At 34.8% G+C, this 12499-nt stretch overlaps 1 protein-coding gene across 1 annotated transcript in view; it reads left to right on the forward strand.

Annotated features, from left to right (window-relative positions):
- kctd16b (potassium channel tetramerization domain containing 16b) overlaps nucleotides 1-5089 on the forward strand; it is a 67970-nt gene extending 62881 nt beyond the window's left edge. Inside the window, exon 2 of the mRNA XM_026195635.1 lies at nucleotides 857-5089. Coding sequence (XP_026051420.1) covers nucleotides 857-1317 — 461 coding nt within the window. The 3' untranslated portion in view covers nucleotides 1318-5089. The remainder of the gene's footprint in view (nucleotides 1-856) is intronic.
- Nucleotides 5090-12499: the final 7410 nt, after the last annotated feature.

The raw sequence follows: 12499 nt of genomic DNA on the forward strand, positions 1-12499 counted from the left end.
GTTCGAAGAGTGAAAATAAATATAGTACCGGGTATTTAATAGGCCTATAAAATCACATTTACAGTTCACTACAGGTCTTGATGAGAGGTCCTCGTCCTCCATTGTGCCATGTGATCACAGTTGATATCCAACTGAGTTGACATCATTCACTAACATCGCTTTTTTAAAGGAGTACTACTGACATTGACAGGAATATCCAGTCTGTCCACTAACATGGCAGATTCAAATACACTCATTTTCAGATTTATTTCCACATATGAATGAGGCAGGAAACCAAACTGAGAATAATGCATCCATTTGCTTTTTTCCTGTTTCCATGTTTGTGTGATCCAGTCTCTGGCAAATAGGAGGAAATATATTGTAATTGGGTCACTTGAACCATGTAATATAAATGTGGCCTAATTGAAATGGATGCTTTGTTCTTATCCATGCAGCCCATATTGCTATCACGTTCTAAATTATTGTTCTTTTCCTGGACTTTTACTAATTAGAAGGTTCCATGTGCTTAGGGGTAGACGCAGGGTTAGGCTCTAGGGATAGCGAGAAGTTCTCAGTAGCCACCTCAGCCCAAAACCCCTTGCTATTGATCCTGAGGAGGCCAGATCAAGCCCCGTAAGAGATAGTGGAAACACGACTGGCCTTGGCACGCACTAGAATTTGGTCCAACAGTGGAAATGCGGCTAATAAAGCAGCATCCAGTATATTTATTAAATAAAATCATAGACAATGAAAATTATGTTGGACTGAATGCTACGGTGTGTTATAAATGGCATATTTTACAATAAGCAGTACACTAGTATTCTATACACATAGTCCATGTCAGGCCTTTAATGAACTCTTCTCTTCTCTTTTCTAGGTGGCCCATCTCGCTGGTCATCTCCACCTTGCGACTGCTGCTGCAAGGGTCACAAAGGTGAAGGCGAAGGTGAGAGTGGAACCTCCTTTAATGAACTCTCCACCTCCAGCTCAGAGAGCCACTCCGAGGCCAGCTCCCCACAAGGTACCGTCATCCGTGGCCCAGTCAGCAGACAGACGCACGTGCAAACGTTGGACAGGCCTCCCAAGAAAGGCCCTGTTCAGCATCTCCTGCAGCAACAGCAGTCCGAGCAGCGTCGCAAGAGTGACCTTCTCCGGACGCTTACCGCAAGTTCCCGGGACACCAGCACCTGCAAGAAGCGGCCAGCAAAAGAAAAGTTGACTGTGGAAGAGGAGCTGGAAAAGTGCATCCAGGACTTCCGCAAGATCAAGATTCCCGAGCGCTTTCCCGAGCGCAAGTACATGTGGCAAGCCGACCTCCTGCGCAAATACCGTCTTTGAGGGATGGCGGTAATCTAAAAGCGCAAGCTACAATAGCGTACGTGTTCACTACTAATACTACAACTACTATTGCTAGTACACAACACACTACTACTGCCTCTGACTTGTTGTCAGTGTCGCTTGATAACCCGAGTGACCACTCCATCCGCTCGAACACTAATTGTTTACTTGTAAACACCTAAATTTTTGTAGAGTTCCAGAGAGACGCAAGTGTTTTCGAAAGACGCACAACTACTTGTTTCTTTGGTTTCGGTCTCCCTTGCTGATTTACACTTTGTGTGTAATTGTGTTTGTTACAACTGAATTTTTGACTTCGGTATGTTAGTGCCACAGCTATTGAGTTGAGGTGGCCCAGAGGTTGAAAGATGAATGTGTATCCACCTCATAAATAATGCATGTGGTCCCAACTGTGCCCTTTCTAAGAATAGCCACTGCTTTGGCGGATGTGAGAGTGGGTTTCCATTTCAACACCCTAAGAAGCACAGAAGACCATGGAGCCAACCCTGTTTTCCCTTTTTCGGATCCTCCACGTTCCATTTTCACACCTCAGCCAAGCTGCAATCAAAAACCCCTCCGCATATAGTCATGGCAAAAAAGGGTTGTGGGTGGAAACTCAATAGCATCACATAAAGGCTTTGAAACTGCTGCCTGAAACATTGATTTAAACATGATATTCCAAACGGGAGTGGATGATGACTTACTCCTGAGGTCAAAGGTTAAATACGGAAAGTTCAGAAAATCAGGACAATAAGAGGAAAGGGTTGAGGTTATATCCTGGAAGCAATCACACATTGATTAACATGAACATAGTTTAGGGTTGTGCAATCGTTTTGCTGAACATATTTTACTGTTCTTTCCATCGCTTATAATAGTGAGCAAATGAGGGAAACGGAAGACTTCTGGTTGTATGTTCTGTAAGGACAATTAAATTGAACGAGACCCATGCATAACTGATTATAATTTAGTGGAAAAATATTGGTGTACGTAATGGTTAATAATTAGCATGATCCTTAATAAACACACCAATAAGGCTTAGATATATTTTTTTTTATTTAACTTTTAACATTTTGCAATGATTTGCAAGGATTTTCGAATCCAATATAAGCACCATCATTTGCTGCTACTGAATTTATGAAAACTGAAAACTATGCTTGACAGACCTCAGTGTAAGGAGAATGGATTAATAGCTTACAATATTTAAATAAAAACTAAAATAATAATAATAATAATAATGCCACATATTTATTTTCAAACTATTAAGTTGCAAAACTATGGACGTTTTTAACTATGGAAGTGAAAAATTTGCCTCTTCATCATCTTTTCACTACTTTCCTATATTTTATACCTTATCTTATTATGATAAACAGCCTTAAACTGATTTTACCTTAATGTTACACAACTGATTACAAAAGAGAGGCACATATACATTACATCACATCTTCACAGATTTTATGTGTAAGATGTGGACCTTTTGATTTGTAGTTCATTCTGTTTACTGATGCATCTACTGTTAATATATATATATAATCAAAATAATTCAAACATTACATTTCTACACTATGTGAGGTGTGAAAGACTCCAGATGCACACTTGTGATGTATTCAATTCAGAAAGGTTTGAGGGGTAAATGACGGGCATGGTCTTGCCAACCGTCGTTTCTCAAAGTAGCCCTTTGAATTGGAATATAAATTAAAATTCATTGAGGGCTAATCAAAATGTAGCCTCCAGCCTCCCATTCCCCAATCATGAAGCCTAGTTACCACAGATATAAAACTGAAAGGGCAGAGAGAATAGCATCTATAATAGAATAGATTATTTACTATCTGTGTGCATAAAAGGATAGAGTAAAGTCATTAATTATTGCACAGGTTTCCTACTCCGCCCAAAAAAAAAAAAAAAAAAAAAAAAAACTTTCCATATTGTAAAATAAAAACATTGCATTTCACTTGTAAATAACATTCAAACGTATTTTATATAAATTGCACTTGAAATCTATAAGAGATTACTCTTAGATCACTCACGACCGTCACAAAATCATAATAAAAGTGTTTGGAGTCCATATGAATTATATATATATATGAATTATATAATGATGTACCAGATGCAGTAAGTCAATGGGAAAAGACCCAATTGTGGAATTAGAGTTGAGCTGTTGTACGTCACACAAACTCACCGCTGCTTTATACCAGGAAGTACCTGGAGATTCAGGTGGCATTCAAGCTGTGCTGTGCAGGCACCACACATCCACACCTCTATGGCCCTTTCATCTTTATTTTATTTAGACCTACATCTATACGTACACTATTTTGGGGATATATAGCAAGGGCTTTGGTGGTAAAAGCCACTTTTATAGTAGCCAGAAAGAGAGATCAATACATTATCATTTGATTAGATAAAAATTCAGCAATGGAATTAATGGCATTTTGATAATAACACAATTACTCAGTAAAATCTTAACAAACTTCCATTTAAAGACGCATTCACACTGGCAGTGGTTTATGTTAAACATCAGTACTGTATGTTCTGATTGACTGTTATTGTGCTGCGTGTAGCATTTGCACTTTTAATGTAGGCAGACAAATGACTTGTCATGAGATCCCAGGCCTCTTTCTCACCCCATGCAAAAGCACTACAAAATCCTCACAAATCTAAAATGTAACATCATACACATTGGCCAAAAAAGAAAGTATAAATTCTCTTTAACTATATTTACCATCACAAGCTTTTGTAATATATACTTTTATATACCAAATTATCAAATATGGAATTATCTACTCGCCTGTTCTTCTTTCTTTTCTGTCACATAATAACAGGCACAAAAATTGTAGCTTCTATTCAGTAAATCTGACTGAATTCATACTGTTATTTATTACAGTTTGGGGTTTAGAGATATAAATATGGTCTCCCTCCTCAAGTAAATCAGATTTCCCGATGATTAGGTTTGTAAAGTTCTTAATGGAGTGGTGCAGATGTGACATCAGAACCTGGAAGGAAAAACATATCTGCTTCAAAAAATAAAATTCAGTGTGCAGTTTACAAAATGTCAAAGTAACAAAATGTCATAAGTAAAGTTATGTTTACCACAGGCTTTATTTTACTCATAAATTGAAGGAAAAGAAAGAAAGAAATATATGAAACCCCATAAGAAAGTCTTGAAGAAACCAGTGGCGAAATTAGTCTTCTGGGCTCTGACATCACATCTGCATCACTCTGTTGCACACTCTTGATTACCTTTATATAATTTATGGCCATTATTAGAGGAAATGCATGTGATGTGAAACAGGACTCCGAGTTAGCAGCTAATGTTCATTTGAAATTCAGTGCCCATAACACAGGTTTCATCTCACATCTCTCAAAGGTATGGCTCTCAGCAGTTTCACATTGGCACATTTTTCAATATTCTTTTTCTTAAGTTATCCTGTCTTTCTCCGATCGGATGGGATAGTCTGATTCCCCTTTCTATTTCAAAGGAAAAGCTCATGTCTTGCCATTTATTAAAGTCCGCAGCAAGCTGCAGCTTGAGATCAGTGTTATGCTATTGTGTTTGACATGTTTATTTATTATTTATAAACTCATAGCGCTGCACATATTTAGTTTGAAAACCTACCGAAGAGTTCAGATAACCACACTTTTATTTTATACTATTCTGATAAAGGCCTTAGATATAAATGAAAAACGTGTTGCTATTTCTTATACATGTATCATATACATATACTGTATCTTCATAAAGGTAAATGTTCCTTTAAAAACCAAGTGCACAGAAAATGTATTACTGGCAATGCAACAAGCAGAAACGTAAAACAATTGTTTATGGTTTTATTATTTGTAATTTATATATATCTATATATATATATATATATATATATATATATATATATATATATATACCATATATTGTAAAAGTTAAGAATATGAGAATATCCATTAAAACTACACTGTAAATACTCTTAAATTCAAACACGATGAAGGATCATTTATCATTGTACCCAACAGAATCTCAACATAATTCATAACTATTTTACATTTTGGCGAATTGGTGGCTAATTCATATGAATTCGTCCAGTATCATTTGTACATTTATTGTACAGTCTGCTTACCAGTGTTGGGTAATCTCAGTAACACCTGTAATTGAATTACTTTTCCCTTGAAAAAGTAAAGTAAGGGATTACTCTTTATTTTTTTTCTGTCATTTAATTACAGTTACTTATGTAATTGAACTTAAAACTGTGTATAGATTGTAGAACATTCATAAACTGCACAATACAATAGTGGATTTACCTGTAACATCAAAACTTAAAGTCTAATAATTAAATAATTAAAGTCTATAATTAGGAGTACATTGAGGCAAAAGTCATAGTTAATAATTAGTTAATAGTGAGAATTGGACCCTAAACTAAAGTGTGACCAGAATATTTATGTAGTCACATTTCATGTCTTTCCTTGTAACTTGTTCAAGGTTGATATAGGATTTAGAAAATAATTAGTAATAAGTAATTAAATAATTTTTGGAGAGCGTAATTTTTATAGTAATCTAATTGTTGAAGATGTAATTAGTAACTAGTAATTAATTACTTTTTTAGAATAATATACCTTCTATTACCTTCTATACCTGCTTATAACCCAGTGATGGTTACGTTTACGGGTAAGGATAGAGGTGGATCTTATTGTTTCTTTGTTTTTTTTGTTTTTTTGTCATATGTCTAACATCGTACAAATTCATACGAATTCGCCACCTCATAAAATAGTACAATTTTCATCAATGCATGTAAAATCAGTTATTTAATGAATCAAAATGGTGTGTTTTGAAGTTTACTCTGTATTTTCACAAGCACACGGAGGAATGAACGAGATGTTTAGAATTTTGAATGTTATAGATATGAATGTCACTATGTGCAATCAACAATGTGCATCAAAACGCAGGTTCTGTTGGCTTTCAGCTCATTGGTTTGCTTTGTTCATGAAACTTCAGGAACAGGAAATGTACAGTAACTGCACTAGTATACTGTTAACATACAAGTCAAATTAAGCTGAAAGCAGGTTGCTGAGTTAGAAAAGAAGGAAAATCTGATGATACCGAGCAACTTTTTGAAATAGGCCAGCAAGAAGAAATGGCACATATTTTGTGAGACACTGCGTCTGTTTCTGCTTCTTTCAGATGTTCACATACTCGTGGCCCGCTCTCCCGCCAGGCAAGATGTTGCCTGGCGTATCAACAGCTACACCCCCTATTGTTTGAGCCCTTTTTATGTTTTCTTTTTAACCCACAAAAAAAAAGAAGAAAAAATATTGCATAAGACTGACAAAACCGTATGTGTGAGAATAAAACCAATAAACGAATGCATTAAAATGCTAATTTTAAAAGTTGCAGAACACACCACAAAAAAAGGATTGCTGTTTGGTGTTGTTTTGACTTCAAAAAGGTCCAGATGATTGTGCGCATGCCAGTGTATGAAATATTGCAAATGTTTGTTTGTTCGTGATGTTAAAACATACCAAAAATACAGGGAAAAAAGGTAAAGCACAAAGTGTGGGTTGTGTCTGCTAATGTTTGCCACAAATGTACTGTATATTGTTATGTATAAAGGAGAGCATCAGCTGCGATGTCTTTAGATACAAGCATAGAGGATTTAAAAATGTACGAGTACATAAAATAAAGTTCTATAGAAACAAACTGTTTTGCCTGTGGTATTGAGATATCGACTGAATGATTTACTGCATGTGCTAAATATCTTCTGCAAAGTCACAGCATATTATTAAAATTAAAACATTTGAAGGGAAAGATTTGGAGTCCAGACATATTTTGAAGGCTTTAGGAACTTTCTGCACAAATAAACATCCATACTTCAATATTTCTTTTTTTTATTTCTTTTTTCTTTTTTTCTTTTTTTTATAGTTATGTTGTATGTCTAGCTTCTGGGTGTTTCTGAATGACTTTCATAGAACATATTGGGACATTCATACAAATAATTATTTTATCAACCCTATCTCACAGACAGCATAAAATATTTTAAATAAATTCACATGAATCATAAATCAATTTTAGAACATCAATTAGTTACGCATTACCTTAAGATGCAAGTTTAGAAGCTTATATAATGTATTTTTTTTTATATAATATAAAACAAACCCGATTCCAAAAAAGTTGGGACACTGTACAAATGTGAGTAAAAAAGGAATGGAATAATTTACAAATCTCATAAACATATATTTTATTCAGAATAGAATTAAGATAACATATCAAATGTTGAAAGTGAGACATTTTGAAATGTCATGCCAAACACTGCCTCATTTTGGATTTCATGAGAGCTATACATTCAAAAAAAGTTTGGACAGGTAGCAATGAGAGGCCGGAAAAATTAAATGTACATATAAGGAACAGCGGAGGACCAATTTGCAACTTATTAGGTAATTTGGCAACAAGATTGGGTATAAAAAGATCCTCTCAGAGTGGCAGTGTCTCTCAGAAGTCAAGATGGGCAGAGGATCACCAATTCTCCCAATGCTGTGGTGAAAAATAGTGGAGCAATATCAGAAAGGGGTTTCTCAGAGAAAAATTGCAAAAAGCTTGAAGTTATCATCATCTACAGTGCATAATATCATTTAAAGATTCAGAGAATCTGAAACAATCTCTGTGTGTAAGGTTCAAGGATAGAAACCCATTCTGGACTTGTCTCCTCAGTCCCCAGACGTTTGCAGACTGTTATAAAAAGAAGAGGAGATGCCACACAGTGCTAAACATGGTACACATCTACATGTGTCGATGCCATGAAATTTAAAATCAACTTATTTTTGCCTTAAAATTATAAATTTTCTCAGTTTAAACATTTGATATTTCATCTATGTTAAATTCTGAATAAAATATTGAAATTTGAAACTTCCACATCATTGCATTCTGTTTTATTCACAATTTGTACAGTGTCCCAACTTTTTTCGAATCAGGTTTGTATAATATAATATAATATAATATAATATAATATAATATAATATAATATAATATAATATAATATAATAATACAGTTAAAATTTCTCTGGAAAATAAGTACATATAAAAATAATTCCACAAAATGTTAGTTGGATTACTCAGTATTTTATTCATATAATGTCTTTTAAATGTAACATTTATAGTTATGTGTTAACACCGTGGCACCATTTTGGAGAAAATACACTGAACACAGGCAGCGTACACTCTTCTGTTTCAGCCGCGCTGCATAGATGCTCTGTTTTCATTTAAATCAAAGCATTAATACACTTAGAAAACATATCATAACATACTTTTGTCGCAGCTGACACAGAATAGCATATAAGCTGCTTGGCTTCAGTGGAAATTCTCCAAAATGGCACTACGGTAATGCAGAGATACAGAGAAGACAAATTGTTGAATAAAGTCATTATTTTTGTTTTCTTCACGTACAAAAAGTATTGCCGTCGCTTCATAACATTACAGTTGAACCACTGATAGCAGATGGAATATTCTGATGATACTTTTCAATCTTTTTTGGACCTTGACAGTGTAATTTACTTGGCAGTATATGGAACAGTCACAAGCCTCCCTGTTTTCATCCAAAATATCTTAAATTGTGTTCCGAAGACGAACAAAGCTTTTACGGGTTTGGAACGACATGGGGGTAAATTAATTTAATTTTGGGGTGGAGTATCCCTTTAACATCTTACTCAATTCCATACCTAGAAAATCCAACAAATTCTCTTAATTTATTAATATAGTTAATGCTACCAAAAGCTTAAATATTTAATAAATATATTTTAATACTACACATTGTCTCTCATACATTAACAACATGTTCAACCCTTAGCATTGCTAAGAAATAGAAATAAATCTCCAAAGTATGGCAAAATCAAGAGACCCCACACAGCCTTATCAAGACTCTTGTGATGTTGCTGTTGACTGTTTTCCCAGGCAGGCAGGATTTCTGAGGACAGCATTTAACTGGAGAGAGCAAAGCAATCTGCCATAGATCTCCCTTTAGAGTGAGTCGTCTCTGCCTTCATCTCACAGGGAGGGGCTGTGCTACTGTCAGGATTACACAGATAAGGAAGCAACATTCATCTATTTTTCAACGTAATGGATGAGCGTGCTTCAGCTGGAGATGAGATCAGATGATTGGTAGAACACAGCTCATAAACCAAAGCGGATATGCAGCCAGAGATGTGTTAGGCTACATCAAATCTTCCTTGTTACTGACTGAAATAACTCATTAGCCAATCCGGCTTTGTGATTATAAGCAAGTTTATTTCTGTATAAAAAAAACATTCAATGGAATTTTCACTTAAAAATGAAACTTCTGTCATTATTAACTCATATGATCTGTTTTTAATATGCACAGAAAGCATGTGGACTATTTGGATATATTTTTAAGGAAAAGGAACAGCATGAACATTCTTCAAAACGTTTCCTTTTGTGTTCCACAGAAGAAAGACAGTTTGAAACAAATGATAGTGAGTAAATAATAAACGAATATTTAATTTGAAGTAAATTTCACATTTCCTCTTTATTCAGTGTGGTTGTTGTATCAAATGACTCTGGTCTTTAATTACTTAGCACAAGCACTGGGAAGTAACCGAGTACATGTATTCTGGATTATGTAATCGGACTCACAAAACTAAGTATGTTACTTATAATTGGATTATATAACATTTTAAAATACTCATAAACAGACTCAAGTTTCTTTTTGGTAGCACTTAAGTACAGGGACCAGTTCTCACTGATAAATAGTTGTTTATTAGCATACCTATTATTGACATATTGGCTGATTATTATTACTCATAATAAAGCACATATTCTGCATGACCATATTCTACATCCCTAATCATACCCAATACCTGAACTTGCTATTATTCATAAAATAGCAATACATCATATATATGAGGTCACACTTTGGTTTAAGGACCAATTATCGAGATTAACTATGACTTTTGCCTCAATAAACTCCTGATTTGCTAGTTGTAAGTTTAGGTTTTATAATCTAAAATATGATCATGCAGAAAATGCATTAATACTAATGTACTAGTACTAATAAACAACCAATATGCTAGTAATATGCATGCTAATAAGCCCCTTTTCCATTTTCAGATTCTAATCCAGAGTATCCAATTAAGATATAGCAAAAACATTACATTTATAGAAACTAACGGTTTGGTTATGGTCCGTTTCTGCCATCTCTGATCATGTGTATGTACTGTATAAAGTTCACATCATGGACGGTCTACGCCCCTCAGAGACAGTTAGCTCCTCGCTTCCCAGCCCTGATTAAAGAATCCGATGGTGCCGTTACATTTTCCACATGCTCTCTCTCCCATCAGCACCTCAGAACAGGACAGGCGCAGAACAGGAAATGCAAAGTGTTATGGTGCAGTCAGAAATATAAATTCTGTCATAAAAGTCTTCAGTGTGATCCATTTCATTTCAGATCCATTTTCCGGCCGTCGTACAACGGCAGCACATCTGTGATGAGATATTTAGTCAAGCACAGTGAACTATTTGGAAATTCACTTCTTGAGATTTAACATTATGGTGGGTGATCTGTGTAAATCATTGACTACAATGGTGCTCTGAACTGATTTAATGTAAGATTTAGGTTTTGCGGCATGAACACTGAACAGTACTCTCGTGGGTTGAAAATGAGCTTTCATTTGCAAGCTGCTTTCAAGATGAGCTCTATACGCAAATTTCCATGTTCACCATAACTGAACCAGGCACGACGACAAGCAACAAAATTCCTTCCGAGCTTATCCGTGTTTTTGTCCTAAACAGAGGTTATTTTCTCGTATAATGATGTACTGTAACTCGCTGCTTAACCGATGTATACTATGCTTTTTTTATTACAACTGAACAACAGCTAATTCTTTAATCATGTTAATGTGCTAGTATTCATGCACATGCATGCTCAAAAATGCTGCTCATTGTTTGCACTCAAAACATATAGAATTTAATGAGTGACATACAGGGTGGATTTAGGTAAAGTAGGACACTTTTTGTTAAACTAATGATTAAGATACCCAAAGGTTTTTTTATTTATTTTTTTACCTTTGTTAAGTTTAACGTCTAGCTGTAAAATTTTCCCTTGAACAGTGAACGTACAGTAACAGTAAGCGACTTCTTAACATAAAATCTTTTTATTATTTCATCATGAGTCTTTTGGGTCTGTTCTAGTACCAGACATTAGACCAAAGTATTCCAGTAATCATCCATGTGTTTTTTGATGTATAAATAATAAGTCTTGAGATGCGCCTTGCACCGTATGCCAATTAAAAACCAATTGATTCATGCCTGAAACATCATATTAGTCTAGAGAAGAGCCATGTGAAATCTTAAAAGGTTTACAATGGGGAAATCATTCATAGAGCTATGTTGAATTATTAGTGTATCATGTAGGAGTATTTATAGTTTTAATTAAAACCCTCCAGGCCAGTGGCTTAGTGCAAAATCTCTTTGTAATTCTAAATGATGTGCCAGTGCTTACTAAGAGTTGGTGTGATGGTTGTAATTGAAATCAAATGTGTTAGCCAATAAAATATTTATTTATTCATTGCATATGTTGATTGAGGTTGACGATATATAAGCCTGAGAATTGAAAATGTGGGAGAAGATGAAAACGCACATGCCTGATGATGCTTTTTTTTTTAACACATTTAATAAAAGATCATTTGACAGCCTGGTATCTGCACAGGTAAGACTTTCTTCAGTCAAAATCACTTGCATCTGCAATTCATGTGTGCCATAGGAATCAGTTCAACTAATTTCCATCATAATATAATTGACCTTTCACTAAACTCAGTCGCCCATTGGTAACTGTTGCCAGATCTGGCAAGGCGTTTTTAGCAGACTTAATTTCTTTCCAGTTATTTTTCTCCTCAGAATAAAAAATAAATAAAGAGATTAAAAATCAGCATGTTCTTTATTGTGGAATTATAAAATTAAAATTATATTTTTAAGGACCAAATCTCATTAATAACTGCTTGCTTAGAAGCATGTTTATTGCTAACATGAACACAATTAGGAATTACAACACGACTGTATAACTGTATAAAGTTAAAGGTGTATACAGACGATGCGATTTTCTAAAATTTCTGGTCATTATTAGTGGGTGGTCATTATAGTGTAGTCATTCAATTTGGTTATTAAACATGATTTTTAAGAACACTCAAGTTAAAATCACTGTGAATT

This window comes from Carassius auratus, chromosome 21, assembly GCF_003368295.1.
Source record: "Carassius auratus strain Wakin chromosome 21, ASM336829v1, whole genome shotgun sequence".
Lineage (NCBI taxonomy): Eukaryota > Metazoa > Chordata > Actinopteri > Cypriniformes > Cyprinidae > Carassius > Carassius auratus.